The sequence below is a fragment of the Ctenopharyngodon idella genome, chromosome 9 (assembly GCF_019924925.1).
Source record: "Ctenopharyngodon idella isolate HZGC_01 chromosome 9, HZGC01, whole genome shotgun sequence".
NCBI classification, from domain to species: Eukaryota; Metazoa; Chordata; class Actinopteri; order Cypriniformes; family Xenocyprididae; genus Ctenopharyngodon; species Ctenopharyngodon idella.
In genome coordinates, this window is record NC_067228.1 from 11,386,520 (window position 1) to 11,409,145 (window position 22,626).

General features: G+C 37.0%; 1 protein-coding gene across 9 annotated transcripts in view; it reads left to right on the forward strand.

The window, feature by feature from the left end:
• LOC127518549 (diacylglycerol kinase gamma) overlaps positions 1-22,626 on the forward strand; it is a 132,502-nt gene that overhangs the window by 95,573 nt on the left and 14,303 nt on the right. For all 9 annotated transcript variants that reach the window (XM_051905368.1, XM_051905369.1, XM_051905370.1 and 6 more), the window contains 2 exons: positions 10,650-10,740; positions 13,346-13,547. In XM_051905368.1, the coding sequence (XP_051761328.1) occupies positions 10,650-10,740; positions 13,346-13,547 (293 nt within the window). The remainder of the gene's footprint in view (positions 1-10,649; positions 10,741-13,345; positions 13,548-22,626) is intronic.

A 22,626-nucleotide genomic window follows, 5' to 3' on the forward strand; every position in this document is an offset into this window, starting at 1 on the left:
TGTCCTCAGATCAAAATCATTTCAAATGGAAGTTTTATTATTTGACCTTCAAAAAGAGACTTCTTTTTACCGTGAAAAATACCTGATGAATCACCATTTGTCTCTTCAATCTGCCTGTGTCGGTGTCAGATCTAGCACAATATTGGCTGTCTGACTGTTTCGATTTCTTTGCTAATTCAAGTAGAGTCGGTTTGAATAGAGTTTCTTAATTAAATGTTATGCGATGCATCTTTGCTTCAGCTGTGGAAGGTAAACCGGTCAGGTATTCTTTAGAGTATCCATTTAGAGTGGTAGGGTAGAAAAGATACAGTCTAATTTGAAACCTTTACTATTATCTCCACTCAATTGTGTCATTTTAAGTAAGGAAGAGAGAGAAATGCTTGAGATGAGCAGGTAGAATGGATCATGATGATGTTAGTGAGGCAATTCAGCATGAGAAAGGACAGTAGTGAAATCATCATTGCTCGGAGATATTTGTAGTTTACAATAAGCCTTCATCAGTCTTCCAGCAATAAAATGATAACTGCTAAAACTGACCCTAGAACAGCACTTTGGGTTGGCTCTAATAGCTCCATAAAATATGATGTTTTATCTTAAGAAAAAGTCCCTCAGAGCCCCTGGTGCACTTTACAGTAGTCATTCCCAGCTCCCTTTGATGTGGATCTCTTTCAAGTCCGTCTCTATTCTCTTGGTTGATGCCTCTATTGAGAGATGCTGTAAAAAGCTTGCTTAGCCCTTGGCCGCGAAGCACTATGAAAGAATGAGGCTTTTTGTTAACCGTCAGTGGTCCTGCTTGGTAAGACTCCAGGCATTTTAGGTTGCCATTCATTTTTTTACCAAAGCAACTCAATAACGCAGCACAAATATTGAGATTTATGCAACAGTTATTGGTTGCATAATCTGATGTGACTGGACAAACAATGTTCCAAGAGTACTGATATTTAATATTAAGTAATACCTTAATTCATGAAGGCTGTATTAAATTGAACAAAAATGACGTTAAAGACATTTACAAAAGATTCCTATTTCAAATAAATGCTGTATATCAATGTAAAAATAAATATATATCAATGTTTCCACAAAAATATTAAGCAGCACAACTGTTTTCAACATTGAGAATAAAAAGAAAAGTTTCTTGAGCACCAAATTAGCATATTAGAATGATTTCTGAAAGATCATGTGACACCAAAGAGTAATGATGCTGAAAATTCAGCTTCACCCTTATAGAAATAAATTACATAAAATTACATGAAATGCAGCACATTGTTACCTTATGATTTTTATTTATTTATCGGTATACGTCGATATTGGATATTTAATTATTCATGCTCATTTTGTTGTCATGTTAACATTTTAGATGACCTTTGTCAACATCTAACACTCACCTAATTTTTAAAAAAAATGCTAATAATTTGATAAAACTGTTGAAAGTAATCCATAGCGAATCTCAAAATGAATATCCATTTTCCGTACTGTACATTATAAAGCTGTGATGCCTAAAATAACTTTTGGCATTTAAAATGCTTGATTTTAGCTCTAGACAAAATAGTATGGGATTTTAATATCAGCCATTTATTGGTTATCAACCATGCCAAAAAAGTATTATTGGCTTATAAATATCAGTCAGAATTTTAAAATCACTGCATCCCTGCTGTTTGTATCACACCACCTGTCACCTTCAGTCAATACAAACAATGAAAAGTCCCTCTGCTGACTCTTCGAACACCAATCAGATTAAAGGACCTGAACTGCCTGCTGTACCTGTAGTTCTTAAGTGATTATTTGCTATTTAAATGAAAGTTAGGCATTTTCTAGTGCCTTTCTGCTAACAGAATCTGTAAAAGTGTGCCACAGGAAGTGTGTTTGAGTGGCAGTGACACGTACTGCAGATAATATTCACAATGTGACAGAGAATGGGTACTGTATACAGAGCTCTGCTGTAAAACTCTGGATGCTGGTGTTACATAAAGATGAATGACACTCACCGCCACTCAGTTTACCATATCAGAGTGAGAACCTGTCACGGCAGCACAGCTTTTTTAATGACTTTTTTAAAATAAGTCCCTAATGACTCATACACGATCTGAATTATTGAACCTGCCTGGCTGAATTAACTAGTTAATGTTTTAGTCGTTCATAATTCATGCACCTAGATTTCCACAGCGCATTAAAAGTGTTGCAATATGATGCCAAATGTCCTATGGTTTCCTTTGGTTTTCTTTCATTGCAAGCTTCATTCAAATGTGGCTCATTTGCAGTTTATCTTTAAGTGATTGACGGACAGAGAGCCCAAAATAAGAATAATGGAATTATGTCCTCAGCCTATTTAAATCATTCAGTGTTTAATCCCAGAGTGAGTCACCCAGAAACATAATATAAAACACTGCCAAACCAAATGCTTCATCTGCTTTGCTTTGTTCTGCAGATTTAGAATAGCAAGCCAGTGCATCTGCCAATCTATGGCTTTCTAATGGGGGCCGTGCTCAGTGTTTTTAGGATTTGAGAACGCGCTCTCAGAGGCAGCGTGCCAACAGATGGTACATAAATGATGGTTTCCATGGAGTTGCATGATTTATCCTCAATGAACTTGTTCATGTGACATGTTTCTGTCCAACTGTTATACTTCACTCCTGTGGAAACAGTGCATTTTGTTTTAACTGGCAACAAGAACAGCATTATCATGCACTTGATAAAAAATCCAGTTTAAAATTGAATGCAGATTCCTTTGAAATGTGTTTATATATACATGCATGTGTTAACATCCACACGCATTCCCACAGTGATGTGTGATACGCAGGGGGGAATACGTGTGACTTCTCTCGCCTCGGTGCTCAGTGATCTGCGTCAGTAGTCGGTCTACAGGGAACCCGCAGCCCAGGTGCTAATGACCGTAAATGCACAATGGACCCAAGCCTCTGTGTCAACGCTCTTCCCAATGGGGCAGCCAGAGGAAGTTTTGGATTAAGAGGTGTCAAATTGCCCTATAGAAAAGAAAAAAGCCTTCTAAGATGCCTTTGTCTTTTCGATTAAAATAACAATGATGGCTCTGTGGACTGTCAGTTTCGCAAGCAAACAATAGCAAGAAGATGAGAGGCAGGGCTGAACACAGAGTCGGGGCACATGGGGGGGGACTTGTTTCTCCTAATATCACGGATTACATTCCCACACTTTATTTCTTTGTTTAAGTAATGTTTTATTTTAAAGAAAATATAAGATAAAAATATAAGATAAAAATAAATAATCTGAAATCTGTTTGAGGCTATATTATATTTTATTATGTGTTTAAAGTAGTAGCAATAATTGTCCTAACCATGTTTTTCCACAGATCTAGGGACCTTTTTTAACGATCTAAGCACATGCTCTAAAGCGCATGGCGCAAGTGCACTTAGGGCATGTCCGAATCCACTTTTGCTAGTTTAAGGACAGGAAAAATGGTCAGAGGTCTAAAAGGGTTGTCCCTGTTCTCTTAATGAGTAATGGCTGTGTTTTGGGCGTGATGTGCAATAAACCAATCAAAGTCTCATCTCCCATTCCCTTTAAAAGTCAGTTGTGTTCGCGCCATGGCGGATTCGCTATTTATATGGCGGAATTTGCAAGCGGAAAAACTAAACGCTTCTGTAGTGAGGAAACAGATCTGCTCGTGTGCGAGGTTAAAGCGCGTGAGCAGACCATCTACGGGAAAAGCCGGATTCCACCAAAGCATTTTTATCTTTATGCACACAATAATAATCTTTTACATTGTAATCCTGTTATTTGTAATATTTGGCATGTTTGTGTGCTGCTGCACGTCCCTGTGTGTGTAATAAGCAGAGTGTACACGTGTTGTACACCCGCATATAGGCGCATATTACTAATGCGCACTTTAAATAACAAAACAAATATTGCGTCATTGACTTTAGACCAGGTTTTAGTTGGTCAATGACGCAGTCTATTTCATTTGCCTCAAAATAGCAATGCGCCAACAACGCACCTGAACGCACCTCGTTTTCAGACCAGCACACCCATGGGTGCACAAATGAGCACAAATGCATTTGCTATTTAAACAACGTGGCGCAGGACGTGAAAATGATAACTATGTCGGGCTGAAACTAGCAAAAAACACTTGCGTTGCGCCTGGCGCCACATTGCACTAGGTGTATGATATGGCCCCTAATCCCTAAATAATATTATAAAATATTCCAAAGCCTTGTCATCTTTAGTTGGCATTGATAGTGCAGGGCCAGCCATTAAAGCTCTACTGTAGTTATAATGGTAAAATAATGGCAAGAGAAACACCTCGGTTGAATTATTAATGTGGATGAAGATTTGAACTTTTTTGAATGAATCCTTCACAGTTACTTCATATGTGGCAGTCAGTGAGGGGTGAGGGTTGTATTAAAATGCATTTATTTCTGCCTCAAAGAGCCATTGATTGATTATCAGCATGTAACTCAGCATGCAAGTGGCCGACAGGCAAGTCAGTTAGACTACTGTATTTTTACATTGATCTGTGAAAAGCATCGGGCTTTCACCATGTGCTGTTTAAGGTCAGGTAGATGTCCTTTTTTACTCTGCAGCATGTTATTTGCACCATAAAAATCAAATATGATATTAAACATGCCTTTAACGTCTGTGCTCTGAAAGATATTTGTCTGCTATGGCTCCTTATTTGCCCTGCAGTAAAACATTAGTGTTTTTAGCTTCTTTTTTTATGATTGTTTTTTGCAGACACTTTACAAGTTTTTGCAGGTAGCTGAAAGACACTTTTGGGAAGAATTTCATTTTTGGGTGAATACCCTGTAAGAACGAATGTTTTGTAATCCTCTGTCAGTTTTCAAATATATCAAACACTTTATAACGAGTTTTTGATCATTTAATGTCATTGTTTTAAAAGTTGCACATAAATGTGTTATACAGTAGAGAGACAGAAATTAAGATATTATTGAATGGATAAAAAGAAGACTTCTTTCATGAATTTATCCCCACCAGCCTCCAATCAACTTTCTCTTCCCGGTTAAATTTGATGATTAAGGTAATAAATGTCATGAGATGAAACTGTACTGTTACAACACCTCTTCCGATCATGTGACCGACAGAGGAAAAGGCCAAATATGGTCCTGACCCAAGCTGCCGTCTGTCTGCTCAGCATGTGAGCATGTGTTTCATAACCCCTAAGAAGGTGACTAGGTTATGTCTATGTGAGTAAGGATGTTTGTGTACTGTGTGTATGCGTGTTGGCCAGTTCATTGTGTATTTTAGTGCTAGGACCGTATGTGTGCGTGGGTGTGCGTGTGCGCAAATCCCTCCGCGTGCACATATGTGTGTGTGCCGGGGCTCAGCAGAAACCCAGCGTGGCTGTGTTCTGGAACCTGTTGTTCCCTGCTGCTCCATGCCCGTGGTGGGGAGGGATAAATATATGCTTCCCTTCCTCACTGTCTCTGGCTGCTGCCAATAGAGCAGCCCGACAGAACGTACCCCCTGCCCTGACCCTCCTTCCCACACACACATGCACACACACACCCTTGCTGTCGAGCAGGTCACAGGCAGACTGTGGAGGAGCATGAGCTACCTGGAATCAAACTGTAGAGTCAGAGAGCTTGCTGAAGATGTGCTGAACTAACTGCTGTGAAGTGTTAATTTGACCCCACCTATAAAGATGCCACAACACAAAATAAATAAATGATAAAATAATAATAATAATAATAATAATAATAATAATGGTAACACTTTAGTTTAGGGTCCAATTCTCATTATTAATTGCTTATTGGCATGCATATTACTAGGATATTGGCTCTTTATTAGTACTTATAAAGCACATATTAATGCCTTATTCTGCATGACCATATTCTACATCCCTTAATCCTACCCCAATACCTAAACTTAACAACTACATTACTAACCCTTCTAACTATTAATAAGCAGTAATTAGGAGTTTATTGAGGCAAAAGTCGTAATTAATAGTTAGTTAATAGTGAGAATTTGACCCTAATCAAAAGTGTGACCATAATAATAATAATAACTATTATTATTAATATTATCAATTTTTACAACATTGTTTACAACGTTCTTTTCAGAAGTGGTTAGTCAGATCAACAAATTAACTAACAAAAAAGAATATAGCAGGAATTCAAAAGTAAATATTTAAATATTGTTATTATTATATTTTGCACTGTAGCATCTTTATTGGATGGTAAAATAAATATAATGTAACTAATAATAATATTTTTTATAAAACTTGTTACAACATTGTTCACAAAGTGCTTTTCATAAAAGATTTGTCAGATCAAGAAATAGAATAATAAGGGATTAATAAATTGCAATTCAAAAATTAATGTTTAAATAATAAATTAATATATTATATAAATGTATTTATTATATTAGTTATTATTAACAGTTTGATATACTGAAATATTAAATGTAAATTATAGATATATTATAATTTATATTATATGAATAATACCATTATTTTTAATGTTGTTATTGTTATTATTTGCTGCAAGTGTTTTCAAAGTCCATTCCAGAGACAACACAACTAATGAAAGACACAACTGTAGAAATCTGTTCAGTGTTCTGATGGAAAGCAGTCACATTGATCCATCTGACGTGATGCTCAGCCTTACCAGATTACAGTGAGGATGTTCACACTGCAGTCTTTCTTCTCTTGTTCCCATCACAAGAGGTTCATCACATCTTATCTTTAACCCCCAAATGCCCTGCTCCCTCTACAGCACCCCCATCCTTAAAATCACTCCCATTTGAGCTGTCAGTCAAAGGCTGTATCAGAGTCACGATCAGCAGGATAAGGACTGAGCTGCGTTGTGACTGATTGCCGTAGTGATACAGGGGCAGCGAGCTCACAGGTCAAAAAGTCATCAGTCTCTGAAGGGATTATGGGAGATGGTTATCTTAGTCCGATGACCAGCAGGGTGTGTGATTGTGTTTGAGGAATGTGTTGGTTAAATTCAAACGTTCGCTGACCCTTAACATCTACATCTCTATGTGCTGATCCAGATTTCAAGCACAACTGTAGTCTAGAGCATGTATAGCATCACATTTTAAATCTAGTCACCATCTTGATGCAGTTTGAATGCTCACTTTTGTCAGACGGCCTAGCCAGCAAAGAAAACACTAACCTTAAGATGGTCCTGCGGCAAGCTTTTGTCCCTACAGATTCCTCCAGGCCTCAGAAGATGATTTGCTACCTCCAATGGGCTGCTTAACAGAACTTGTTTTCTCCGCATAAAACTTCAACTAGAGGTGGTGTGGAAAGAGAAACCCATGGCTTATTGTTTTATTTTTATTTTTTCCAGAGCTTCTCAGATGGAAGTTAGCTAATGAGGTTAGGCAGCTTGACCCTGTTGAGAACGCAATGCGGGTCTAATTGTGATCTCAAATCTGCTCATAATCCCTTAATTTGACAGAATGAAGGTAGCAAGTTGCTGGAGTTTAACTGAAGGAGAGGACAACAGAATGAAGTTTTAAAGGAACAGTAGCAACACTGCCGACAGTATTTTTCAGTAGCGTGACAGTGATTCATCTGTTTTCAAAACAGAGTAGCTTTTCCAGTTACAAGCTAATTTTTCAAACAAGTAGCAGAATATCAAAACAAAACTCTACTTACTATTTTTGTCACATTGTATTTCATTACTGTATTATATTACAGCTGAGCAAATTGAGGTAAAAGTCAAACACTCACACTACCCTACAATGTCTGTTTTATGAACAACTGGGAAGTCTGATTCAATTTTCTGAAAAAAAGAAAGAAAATGTACTGCTGCTTATGTTATATTATTTACATTTACATTTATGCATTTAACAGACAGATACGTATTTTAGCATTTCACGAAATCCCTGGGAATTAAATCAATGACCTATTCTGTGTGTGTGTGTGTGTGTGTGTATATATATATATATATATATATATATATATATATATATATTACTCAAGCTTAATTTGTCAAACTTAAAAAAATAAAAAAAAACATGAATTTGATGCCAAGTGTGTTGCCAACATTAGCTTATGTCATCCATCACTTATACTTCTGGTTCTTGTATCCTTGTATCCTCAGCAGATTACGTGCCTTATATAGTTGATACCGATGTTTGCTCTGTGTCCATCCCTTGTGGGCCTGGAGAAGCCCCCATTGCATATTGTCTATTATGCAAACAATAGTGTTGTCATTATCAGCAGAACACCCCTTTGCAGGGCCTTGTCACTGGTTGTCACCATCTGATGAGTGTAAATTGCCCTGTTTCATAACCAAAGTGAAAATGCAACATTCACAGCAGAGAGAGATTTGATAGGGTCCCAGTGTTGTGAAGTGTTTTTTTTTCTTCTTCTTCTTCTTCTTCTTCTTCTTCTTTTTTAAGCTCATATATGCACTGAGCTGAAGCATAAGGTCTTCATTTTAGATTTGTCATATCCTTCTGTGATATATTGGCAGCGTCTGTTGTCCTCAGCTGGCTCCTCTCAGTGTCCTAGGCAGCATTAATGTCAGATTGTGCTCAGGTTGCCGATGGTGGCTCTGGTTTCTCCATGGAAGCTGAGGCCAAGTTCACTGTCACTCATGTCCTCTCACACCTGTCTGCCTCGGCTTTCCTTGTAGCGTATCAATATTTCAGAAGGCTAGGGGAAGGGCAAAGGGTGACAAAATGAACTGGCCCAAAGGCTTCCTGGTCCTGACCATAACCCCAACTATGTCCTCAAGAATGAGCAAAGATTGTAAAGAGTCGTGTTAAAGCACACTTCATTCAATTTTGTTTAATTCAAATTATTGTGACAGAGTTAGACCTGTTTAAGTAACAAATTCATTACCGTTCTACTACTGTTCTATTTTAATATGTTTTAAAATGTAATATATTGCTGTGATGGCAAAGCTGAATTTTCAGCAGCTATTTCTCCAGTCTTCAGTGTCACATGATCAGTTCAGAAATCATTCTAATATGCTGATTTGCTGAAAACAGTTGTGCTTCTTAATATTTTTGTCTAAACTGTGATTCTTTGAATAAAAAAAAAGTTCTAAAGAACAGCGTTTATTTGAAATAGAAATCTTTTGTAACATTGTAAATGTCTTCACTGGCACTTTTGATCAATTTAATGTGTCCTTGCTGAATAATGTTTAATTTCTTTACTGAAAAAACATGTTACTGACCCCAAACTTTTGAACACTGTAGTGTAGATTTAAATTAATTGTAGATTTACTGTCAAAGAGTTCAGTATGCTTTCCTTGATTAATAAATTGTAAATTTGATGCTTTAAATCATAATTCAGCTACTATACTAAACGGAAACACTATTTTTGTAAATCCATGTTATGTGTTGTTACAAATGAGGTACTTTTAGCTTTTATTTAACAGAGTTAGATCAGAGAGCGGTTGTCTGTTTTATCCGTTGACAGCCCAAGGCTTTGTTCATCCCATAATATTTATTTTCACGCCAGCATTAACATTGGGGTGTGTAAACGCAAACTTGTTTGTTGTTCCAATGATAGAACAGCTGCACACCGAGTCATCATTTTTTTCTTCTGTTCATTATGACTGAGCTTGTGATATTGAGTTCTAAATTATGTTGTACACTATTACTAATTTGTCAATTATTTGTCAATTTTTCGAAGTCATCTAATAATTATTCAGATGCACAGGCGTCATTTTTGTCTGGATCCTTACCGCTTTTTGCCATGTTAACATTTCAGTGTTGACTTAAAGGGTTAGTTCACCCAAAAATGAAAATTATGTCATTAATTACTCACCCTCATGTTGTTCAGCAACCATAGGACCTTTGTTCATCTTCGGAACACAAATTAAGATATTTTGATGAAATCCAATGGCTCAGTGAGGCCACTATTGAGAGCAAAGCCACTGAACCTCTCAAGATCCAGAAAGGTACTAAAAACATATTTAAAACAGTTCATGTGAGTTCAGTGGTTCTACCTTAATATTAGAAAGCGACAAGAATTTTTTTATGCGCCAAAAAAACAAAATAATGATTTTTCAACAATATCTTGTGATGGCCGATTTCAAAACAATGCTTCTGAGTTTAACAAATCTTTTGTTTCGAATTAGTGTTTCGGATCTCCAATCAAACGACTAAACTGCTGAAATCACGTGACTTTGGCGCTCCGAACCATTGATTCAATTTATAAAGCTACGAAGCAGTGTTTTGTAATCGGCCATTACTAGATATTGTTGAAAAGTCGTTATTTTGTTTTTTGGCGCACAAAAAGTTTTTAGTACCTTTATGGATCTTGAGAGGTTCAGTGGCTTTGCTCTCAATGGAGGCCTCACTGAGCCATCGGATTTCATCAAAAATATCTTAATTTGTGTTCCGAAGGTCTTAGGGGTGTAAAACGACATGAGGGTGAGTAATTAATGACATTATTTTCATTTTTGGGTGAACTAACCCTTTAAATACTGTACAAATACTGTACAACTGATCTCCAGATTAATTCATCACATAGATTATTGATTTTTCAGAACCGTAAAAGATCATGGTTACTTATTTATGCATAATGTAATTATTATTCATGAATATTAATTATTATTGTCAACACCATTTTAATAAAGGGTCTAATACTATGTTCAGACGTCCCTGCACACAGAATATTCCACAGAGTATAAAACTGTTGTTTAAATCATTTGTTTAACTTAACTATTTTTGTTCTCTCTCTTTAGAATGAAAAACAAGTTGTGGTACTTTGAATTTGGCACCACAGAGACCATCTCAGCCACTTGTAAAAAGCTGAACGAAACCATTGAGGTGGAGGTGAGTCCAGGACATTTAGCCCATCAATAGTGCCCTGTTTTACTTGTTTTACTTAAATGTTGTAATTATATACAGCCACATTCACAGTCTTTTAAACCTCAGCCAGCTCTTACGCAGTCAATGTTGAGGGAACATGTCAGATCTGAAAGCAAACAGTGGCAAACGACCTCTGTTGACGGTATTCCCATCATGTGAAAGTTTCACACTGGCCAGTTTGTGCTTGTGGTTAGATGAATAATGCATGATGTGATTGACAATGAGAACTTTTACATGGTGTAAATAGAATCTATCGCTATTTTCACCTAGTGTAAATAGCATATCGCTAAGAAAATGCTGCTATTGTCACTTAGTGTAAATAGAATATATTGCTATTTTCACTTAGTGTAAATAGCATCTACAGCTATTTGCATTTAGTGTAAATAGCATCTATCGCTAAGAAAATATGCTATTTACACTTAGTGTAAATAGCATCTATCGCACTTAGTGCAAATAACCGCTGTCATATAATATTATTTACTAAAGTGCTTTCTTGATATTTTATCAAGGAATAGACATTATAAAGGAGCAAAATTAACCACTATAATGAATAGGAGAAACCATAAATTTCCTTTCAGTTAAAATAAGCAATCGTCTTTTTGATTGCTTGATTTGAGACAAATTTACAATTGTTGTGCTATTTTATTACTGATTTGATAGCTGTTATTAAAGCGTGAACAAGATTTAATTTTTTCCCATTCTGGTACACAAGAGCTGTACTTGAATGTTTACTACCTACAAAAAAAGCTGCCTGGGGGCATTATCAACATGGTCGCCAAGTGAACTGACTTGCCTTAAAGGGACTTTGATTCAGACCGAAGAGGCTGATGTTTCACAACGTTTTAGAAATTAGAAGAGCTATGAAAACATTAGCAGTTGAGGAATTTGCATTAGAAAAGGAAAAGCTGTTTCTTTCTCCCACTCCTGTGTGGGATCTCACACAGATCAAGGCATCTCATTATGTCGTAAACGTGTCAGCGTTCGTCTTTTGAAGTTTGTGTACTTTTCCACTGTACTGACGCCCTTGGTTTGGTTCAGGGTGGTCTCTGACATCATACAGTACTGTACAGCATTTCTATTTTGGGATCGGCGGCAGGCATTTTAACATCTCTCGTGTCTGGAATGTGATTGTTATTGATGCACCACTCCCAGTATTTAAGAACATGGAAAAAGTTTATCATGCCTTAAGTGCTTTTATTATTTTTTCTTATACAGTATACACTACCATTCAAAAATTTGGGGTCAGCTAGAATAGGAAGGAAATTAATACTTTTATTTAGCAAGGGTGCATTAAATTGATCAAAAGTAACAGTAAAGGCATTTATAATGTTACAAAAGATTTCTATTTCAAATAAATGCTGTTCTTTTGAACTTTCTATTCATCAAAGAATTCTGAAAAAATGTATCATGGTTTCCACAAAAATATTGAGCAGTACAGCTGTTTTCAGCATTGATAATAATGAGAAATTTTTCTTGAGCAGCAAATCAGCATATTAGAATGATTTCTGAAGGATCATGTGACACTAAAGACTGAAGCAATGATTGTTGAAAATTCAGCTTTGCCATCACAGAAATAAATTATTAAAGGGTTAGTTCACCCAGAAATGAAAATTCTGTCATTAATTACTCACCCTCATGTCGTTTCACACCCATAAGACCTTCGTTCAACTTTGGAACACAAATTAAGATATTTTTAATGAAATCCGAGAGGTATATGACTCGTCCATAGACAACAATATAATCATCACTTCCAAAGTCCAGGAAGGCACTAAAGACATCGTAAAAACAGTGGATGTGACTGCAGTGGTTCAACCTTAATTTTATGAAGTGACGAGAATTCTTTTTGTGCGCCAAAACAAAAATAATGGCTTTATTCAACAATCTCTTCTCTTCCCTGTCATTAACCTTACACAGGTGATGCAGTAAACACAGTGAATACTTCCGTGTTTACGTCCGAATGCCGGCTCAGTATTGGCCAAAGCTGCACACATAAGCAGCATGACACATGCGTGTGATACTGATGCAGGAGCCGGCCAATAATGAGTCAGCGTTCTGACGTAGAACCTGGAAGCGCTGGACGTAAACAACATATGAGAATGACACAGAAGAGAAGATATTGTTGCATAAAGTCGTTATTTTTGTTTTGTTTTTGGGCACAAAAAGTATTCTCGTCGCTTCATAAAAATTAAGGTTGAACCACTGCAGTCACATCAACTGTTTTTACGATGTCTTTAGTACCTTTCCGGACCTTGAAAGTGATGATTATATTGCTGTCTATGGACGAGTCATATACCTCTCGGATTTCATTAAAAATATCTAAATTTGTGTTCCAAAGTTGAACGAAGGTCTTATGGGTGTGGAACTTAATGTACTTAATGACAGAATTTTCATTTTTGAATGAACTAACCCTTTAAAACATTAAAATAGAATGCTAGTTATTTTAAAGTGTAGTAATTTTTAACAATATTACTGTTTTTACTGTATTTTTGATTAAATAAATGATTCTTTATGCCGTTTTCTTCAGTCAAGAAATGTTCAACATTTTCTGTGTTTTCTGTTTCTGTCCCAGTGTGATGGCATCATCTTGGATCTCAGCAGCACGTCTCTGGAGGGTATCGCTGTGCTCAATATTCCCAGCATGCACGGGGGCTCCAACCTGTGGGGCGAGACCAAGAAAAGACGGAATTACAATCGTATGAGTAAGAAAGTGCCAGAGAGAATGACTGGCAGCACTGTCACCGATGCCAAGGAGCTCAAGTTTTGTGTGCAAGGTGAGTCAGACTTTTGGATGTAAACCACTGAATTAGATCGGGTTGCTCCTCAAAAATGTTCTTACAACCTACGAGACTCTATATATAGCATAGAAATGATTGCAGCATCCTTTTTAAATTCAATTGTTGCTTCTGGCTGTTTCATTGTGGTACATTTAATTGCTGATGACGAAAATTGACCGAAACCTCTGATTTCCTGCCATTTTTAATAAAATTCTAATTACTGGCCATCTTCAGTAGATCAGCACACCATGTGGAGCTTTTTCATATGCAGCTCTGACTCACAGCTGCCGTGGAGGAGCCGAAAGCTTTTAACCATCGCTAATGAGCGGGAGCCTCTCTGGCTGCTCGTTACACTGATGTTCAGTCTCACTGTGTTTTGGGACTTCCTGCGCTCATTTCCCAGAGTGTGAAGCACTATTAGCAGTGTTAATCGTCATTTAGGGATAGCGCTATCTGTGTCAGCGCCTCACTGAGAATGCAGTCGCAGCTTTTCCAGATCCCACACTAGAGGTGTGTGTCACCGTCCTACTAAATGTCCTTCAGGGAGGGTAAGTCACCACAAAAGCCCTTGTGACGCCAGCCTCCGGGGCCCTGGCGTCACCATCAGCTGTCTCAGTCAAGAGCTCGGAGCTTGGATGTGACTGTGCCTCCCAAGGTCAGAGCAACAGCAGCTGTTTCAGGTGGCAGTGAATCAGCCTTCAGCACCAGACCTGTGTTTTGTCCAAAGGAAATGAAAATTCTCTAAATATGAAATGAAAATTTATATCCCAGGTGAAGGTAGTTGGTTATATACAAGGGGTCTCTAGACTGGCTTTATGTCTCTGTCTCTAAACTGCAAAAAAATCAGTGTTTTTATTCAAATGTTTTACTAAGAAATTCTAGCTCTTTTTATACTGGTTGTCCTTGTATTGTTTGAGAGACTTTGTGGAGACCCTTTTTTTTCTTTAAAGGTTGAAAACCCCTGAGCTAAAAGGCAGTTTCACATTGTAGGTTTGAAAGTTAATTTCAGCCTGAGATGGGAAAAAAAAATGTACACTACCATTCAGAAGTTTAGGGTCGGTAAGATTTTTTGAAAGACTTCTCTTATTCTCAACAAGACTGCATTTATTGGATCACAAATACAGTAAAAACAGTAATATAATTAAAATTAAATATATAAAAATTATAATTAAATATATAAAAATAAAATTTAAAATAACTGTTCTCTATTTTAATGTTTTAAAATGCACTTTTGCACAAATCATTCTAATATGCTGATTTTCTGCTATAATGTGTCCTCCTTGATGAGTCTTTCAAAAAAAAAAAAAAAAAAGATTGATCCCAAACTTTTGAACGGTAGTGGAAATGCGACTTTAATTTTTTGTAATTATGACTTCTTATATTGCAATGTGACTAGTTCTGCACTGTAAAGCCTGATGAGTTACGGTAACTCAAACCATTTGGGGAAAACGATTGCCGTAAACCATTTAAGTTTTAAAACCAATAAGTATGAGTACTGTAAACTCATATACATTGAGTTAAATTCACTTATATTTTTGTGTTGGTTTAGTCGATCATTAGAGTAAACTCAACTTAAAGATTTTAAGTTTATTTATTCATTCAGTTTGAATTCAGGTAACAAATCTAACTCATTCTTAACAACTATATCGTTACTTAAATGGTTTGAGGAAACCGATTGCCGTAATGGTTTAAGTTCATCAAAGTCAAAGTAATAAAGTTACATAAGACTAAACAAAACCTAACATTGGCACAAAATGTTGACAGAACAGGAGCACTGTAAAACTCAATAAGTTCAGAATACTCAAAACATTTAAGTAAACTAACTTATTTTGTTAAGTTAGTAGAACTTAAAATGTTTGTAACAAGTGGGGTGGGGCCGAGAGCCTTGGAAGCGGAGCAAGGCCAGTGTGGTGCACAGGTGTCTCTCATTAACAATCACATCACCGGCATCCCTTCACTCCCTCAGTTCCCACAATAATGTTAATTACATACAGTTAATTTACATAAACATCACATTCAGATCTTCATGGTTAATTGAAAGATAGCAAATAAAACATGCTATTATAACTATCAAATAGACTATCATTATATACTTGCACGTATATAATCAAACAACATACAGCATATGTGGTCTTGTAGCCCATCCTCAGCCTAACCACAGGCTCTACTCTTCACCACAATGGTAACCCTACAAAACTTACATAACAGAACCCCCTGAAAAATAACATAACACAACATTAAACACTAACGTATGTCTCCCTATGTTAATCTTGTGCAGAAACACACAAAATAACACTTAATTGCAACATTTATTTTCCTTATACAGTCTGACGCAAAGCATGCTGGGAATTAGAAATCTGCTGCAACTCAACTCAATCATATTAAGTTCAGCTTACTACAATCAAATTTTGAGTTCACACAACTTTTTTCTATTAAGTACAGTGAACTTTCATTAGCATTTGAGTGAAACAAACTGATTTCATTTCATTAATTTCCCTGTTTACAGTGTGATAATTGCAACCTCATAATTTCCCTTAGTTCTCGTTGTGACTCTATATCTCCCAATTGTGACTTTATAACTCAGTGTGACATCTTTTTTTTTTTAACTTTTAATGTTAAACTTAATTACAATTACACAATTACTTCACTTTATTATTTTACAATGAAGCGGTAACAGGCTTCAATATGTAGGTGAAAACATTGTGATTTTGACATTATTTTCAGTGGTATTTAATACACACATCCCTCAGCTTCATCCAATGGGATTGTGAGTGCGCAAAAGTGCACATACTTATAAACATTTTGATATGCATGACTGCGCATAATAGAGCCATATATGGGTTTCTCCTTTCAAGCCAACATGACCATTGTGTGGGAAGTAAGACCCTTGAGATGTTTTTGTTTTGTTTTTGTCTTTTTTTTTTTTGTCTTTTTTTTTTTTTTTTTTTTTTGACGTCAGTAAATGACGTCTTGATTTTGAAATCCCTTCTGATGTATTTAGGCACCTCTGTCTTTTTCGATGACCTGTGTGTTCATCACCTGTTCCTTCTCTTTCTCTTTGATTTGTTTTAGTTCTCTTCACATTTACAACTCTCTCTCTCTCTCTCTGTGCTCTTCTGTACTCCACTGACTGACTCACATGAATCCAAGTTACCATGGAGACCTCCAGGCCCTCCTGAACTGAGGAACAGTGTAGGGATCGAAAGAGAATGAGAGAGAGAGAGAGAGAGCGAGAGAGAGAGTGGGCTGCTGTGAGCAGTGTGACTCATATCAGTAATCTTTAACTGCCCTTCAGGCACAAATACTCAAGCACAGCATACAGCACATACAGTAGCCACATCCAATCTAAAGTAACTGTGATCACTCTGACGGTTAGTTGGTTAGTTAGTCCAATCATGTATTTTTTATTTAGCATGAAGCATTGAGTGCTGCAGGGTTTTTGAAAACTCAACAGGTCATGTAGGTGATGCCGACTCGCTCCACAGGTTAAATGAATTGCTGTTTACAGCTGTAAGATCATGACCTCATTTCCACCTCTCTATGGAGTATATTTTGAGGTTTATATGAATAGAGAATTCCTCTCACTCTCTGCAACAATTTCCACATGACTCAGGTCCTAATGGATATCTGCATGTGACTGTTACAATAGCAGGGGTGTTGTTAGACTTGTAGCTCTGAATCTTTTCTGGAGAGCCCTGAAAATTGTAGAGGGGTGGAGTTAAAAAATAAAATAACTTTGGTCATAATAAACAAGTGTTCCCTAAATTTAGGTATTGTAAGATATTATTACATTCTAAAATAACTGTTTTCTATTTTGATATATATTAAAATGTAATTTATTTCTGTGATGGCAAAGCTCAATTTTCAGCATCATTACTCCAGTCTTCAGTGTCACATGATCCTTCAGAAATCATTTTAATATGCTGAAATGGTGCTCAAGAATAATATCTTATTGGTTGTGCAGCTTAATATTTTCATGGCGTTTTTTTTTTTTTTCTGGATTTTTTTTGGTGAATTGAAATTTCAAAAGAACAGTATTTCTGTCATGACAACTCTCGGAGAGATTGGCATGGTAATGGATATGGCAATGTATTTGGTCTTGGCAGAATAGATCTGTTACACTGCTGCTGCTGCTGCTGCTGCTGCTGCAGAGCAAGTACAGAGACTTGCTACTACATACATTAATATGCCAGTACATTCACAGATATTGCTGTGAGCATGTAAGACATGCTGCTGCTGCACATATAACATACATGAAATAAACCCTGTAGCAGATCTATACAGGTGGAGCTGGGGAAGGTGGAGGGTTTCTGAAAGCATGCTGCAAACTGCTAACAGCAAACAATGCCAAGTATTTGAATGATTGAGCAGCAAACTCATTGGCCCCTGATACCACAGCAACCAATCAGCTGCACTATGTAGATAATGATGTGATCGCTACCAAACGAGTTAAGGACCTATCAGCCAGCGCCGTCTTAAGTTTCATGCCAGAGCTTTATATTATTTGAAATGATCTTTACTGTCACTTTTGATCATTTAATGCATCCTTGCTGAATGAAAGTATTTAAAAAATAAATCAGTATCTTACTTAGTAAGCATGCTTCATTGAAGAGTTGTAGTATTAACATACTGTATGTGATAAGATTGATTAATATGATGATTATGAGTTAAATATGAATATAACATGAAATGATTATGAGAAAGTATGCAAAAGCTGCTTAATCACATAAAAACATACATCTGTTTTGGGAGGAGAAATGTGCATTTCTTCCCCCAGCCCAACCCCCACCCAGACCACCCCGCCCAGGAATATCTGAAATAATGAAGCATTATTTGTGTAGTAAGCAACATCTCTAAATCCCTTATCTCAAATCGGCTCTTCCTATTTCCTCTCTTTATTTCAGGGTCACAGAGGGACATTTTGTCCTTTCACCTGCTTCCCACACCCTTTAACTCTCCTCTTTCTTTCTCTTTATGGCTCGTACACAAGTCGCTCCACCCTTCCCACTCCGATCTTGCCACACACTGACTCGTGCTGATGGCTATTTCAGGGCACTGGGGCCATTCATTCTTACATCCCACAAACAAAAACACACACGTACACACACTCTGAACCTCGTAAACACAGAGTGAATGATTTGTGTTGTATTTCCTCACTCCCGTCGCACATGACAGGAATAGAAGTAAAACTCTCCACCCAAAGAGCATTGTGGGAACACGGTGACTCAGTGGACGAAAGGGACGCTTTCCACTGTGGCTCAGCGTCCTCGATCGGTGGCCAAAAAAGCCAATCGACAGCTTTGCTCTCGCTTTAGCAAGAGTGATGGACATTTGAAGAGTGGCTCTCACCCCTCAGGGGTTCAAAATCATTGAAGATGTTTCTGGCCCGAGGGGCCCTTTCCCATGATCTGCATCATGAGAGCTGTGATTGTTGGCCTGCTTTGTGAGAGGAGCTTTGTTTGTGAATGGCATGGGAACAGAGGTTGGGAGACTGGCGAGCTCTTTTGCATGCAGTGAACGGAGCATGTGCGGACAGAGCGCATCCGTACAGTGAGTGTGTGATAATCAGGAGAGCATGAGTTATGTGGCAGACTATCAGTAGGGCTCTCATTGAACAACACCCACCCCGGTATGTGAGTCATGACAAGTTATGAAATGCTAAACAATGTAAAAATTAACACCTATCGTTCATTTGAGCTCGTTGTAGCGAGCTCGTCGTAAATGTCTGCCGTGGTGTGAGACTGTTTTAAGACATGTCACAATACTGGCATAATTAGAACGGCTCTATTGAATAGAAGCATGGGAATGAAGTGTGTCATGAGGAGTATGTTGTATAAATAGAGCAGGGATAGAGTTATAGCTAGTGTAGAGAACATGCTCGAGAAAGAGTGCAGAAGGGGTTGCTTTCACAAAAAATCTTAAGAAAAAAAGTCACAAAAATGTTCCTATGAGCAATTTAGGACATTTTTCAAATATTTCCTTAAGAACATTGTAATTATTTTTATCTTAAAAATAAAGTGACAGACTTCTTACTCATGAGTTTGCCTTGTTTAAGACAGTAAATTCAAAACTTTACACTGGTAAATCCGAATAATATATATATATATATATATATATATATATATATATATTATAGCCCATCTATTAAACTTTAGTAGCAAGCCCCCTTATGATAATTTTTTCAACGTAAGGTGTGTGAGATGTGTTAATGATGTTGACTGTTACAAAAAATTACTAGCTAGATTGTGTAAGTAAATCTTGTATTAGTATTATATGTAGCTAATGCTGAATTCTTAATAATTGAAACCACCCAATCAATTCATTATTTGAGACATTTTGGAGCTTTAATAAGTTATTTACATTGAGAGAACATTCTTATCAAGAATTTGCAAGTTTTGTCTTAAGAACAATCTTTAGAAAAAAGGTAAGAACATTCTTAAAGGGATAGTTCATCCGAAAATGAAAATTCTGTTGTCATTTATTCAATCTCTTCGACCATACAATGGAACTCAATGGTCACCCAAAGTGTTTAGTTATCAGCATTTTTCAAAATTTCTTCTTTTGTGTTCTACACAGAAGAAAAAAGTCATAGAGTTTGGAACAACATGAGGGTGAGTAAATGAACTTTTCATTTCATAAGAATTTTTATTTTGGGTGAATTATCGCTTTATTTTTGGGAAAACAAAATATTCGTACCTTTTACGAATAACTTTTAACTTAGAGAATAAGATAAAACAAAATAGCAGTTTTATTTTTAAAGGGTTAGTTCACCCAAATGAAAATTCTGTCATTAATTACCCTAAGCCTAACCCTCACGTCATTCTAAACCCGTAAGACCTTCGTTCATCTTCAGAAAACAAATTAAGATATTTTTAATGACTGATGACTTATTTTTGAGATTGACAGGGAAAAGAAGAAATTGTTGAGTGAAGTCATTATCTTTGTTTGTTTTTCGCACACAAAAAGTATTCTCGACCCTTCATAACATTAAGGTTGAACTAGTCACTAGTCACATGAACTATATATCTTTACTACCTTTTCTGGGCCTTGAAAGTGGTAATAACATTGCAGTCTATCAGAGGCCAGAAAGCTCACAGATTTCATCAAAAATATCTTAATTTGTGTTCCAAAGATGAACGAAGGTCTTACGGGTTTGGAACGACACGAGGGTGAGTAGTTAATGACAGAATTTTAATTTTTCAGTGAACTAACTCTTTAAGTCCTTATTTTATTTTTAAGAATGTTTTGCCAATACGGCCCCAGAGAAGTCTTCGTAATAAATATGGTAGAAAAGTGTACATAAGGAGATCTGGAGAATAGAGCATACTCCTCATAGAGTATGAAGAGCTTGATCAAAAAGAATAAGTGAATAAGATCACAGAGATGAAGTTTACCAGAGAAGAGTTCATTTCTGAGAATAACAAATGCTAGACAAGAGTATATAAGAATAGCTTTATGAGTGATGATCTCAGAGATGCTAGAGAAGAGTACATAAGAAAATCTCAAGAATAAAGTATGCAGTGAAGAGTACATAAGAAGATCTTGGGAATAAAGTATGCTAGCAAAGAGTGCAAAAGAAGCTTTTTTTCAATGAAGTATGCAAGAGAAATGTCGTAGTACAGGAATGCTCCTTCTGAGTGAGCGTGAGTTGTAACACAGGCTGATACTGTGGACAGTGGATTGCGCTCTGCAAACACTGAGATGTGGCTCTCATGCTTTGTCCATGTGCCAAGAGACCGGCCACCCCCGCACCTCTACCACAGCTCCTGCAGCCTCTCCAGCTCCTTCTGACCATCTGGCTTCTCTTCGACTGGCCCAAGACATGAAACTTGGGACAGCAGAGACCAGAGGGAACTAGAAGCACAATAAATAATTGCTCTCTTCACCCATGTGAAATTCCCACAGACCCCTTGCATGAGAGAGTTTTCTGTCTTTCTGAGAGTCCTGATGCTGCTTTATAAACCTGCCTCTTTCAGCTGTAGGTTTAATTCCATTCATCATTTATACAGAGTTTTATTAATGGTAAAAGTGTCACAAAGCAGCTTTACAGGGTGTCGGATCTCTACTTCGGTCAGCAAGCGCAAGGTGACCGCGGACAGGAACAAGTCAGAGTTAGATGAATAGTTGTCATTATACGATATGAACAGTTTGAGCTTCACATGCAGGTTCACTTTTTGTTGCTTTCTAAAATGAGAGTGACTTTCAAAATGCCAGTGTTGAAGAGTATGCTGACCTCAGTAGTGTTCACTGAATGACTTCAGCTGAAATCACAGTTAACTGAGAAGGGGCTTCCAATGAAGTAAATGGCAGTGATCAACTAAAGTTTGTGATTTTCTACAGTGTGGATCATGCAATTTGTTTTTAGATCACTGTCATTTGTTCTACACTTCCAACACGACCCTGCTTAGCCAGGACTTAATATCCTCCACACAATGCATTCTGACACGGTTACATAAGAAGGCGTTTGTGAGCTATTCTTAGCGCTGCCTCACTGTGATGCGCTGCCTGGAATAAGAAAGCCCAGACCTGACAGAGCGGGAAGCATTCGTGTCGTGAGGAAAATAAGGCTCCCGTCAATTTTTTTCCCCTCCCTCTCTTTATTATTATTTTATTGCTGCTTTTGGGGCAACGAACAAGAGGCTGTGTGTTTGATAATAATTATACGTTTGCTCCATGAAACAAAAAGCCTGACAGTAAATACACAGTTGGATATAGCATACAGCATATGTGAATATATTATTACTTGTCTTTTTACAGTGATTTACAGAATTTTCATAATAACTGGTTGACTATATTTTGTTTGCAAAAAATGGGGGGAAAAACAGCCGTTAATGCTCACGCTTTGAAACATTGAGCCATGGTGCTTATACAGCAGATTGAGTTTGAATCTGGCTTGCAACGTTTCCTGATTCTCAAGCATTTGCTGCATTTCTGTACTGTCCCTAAAAATATAAAGTATATATCGGTCAGTATCAGATAATTAATTGTTCAAGCTCATTTTCCTTATTTTTACATTTAGATTCATCTAATGCTCACTTAAAGTTTACCTTTAAAACAGTATTAATTTAAGAACAGT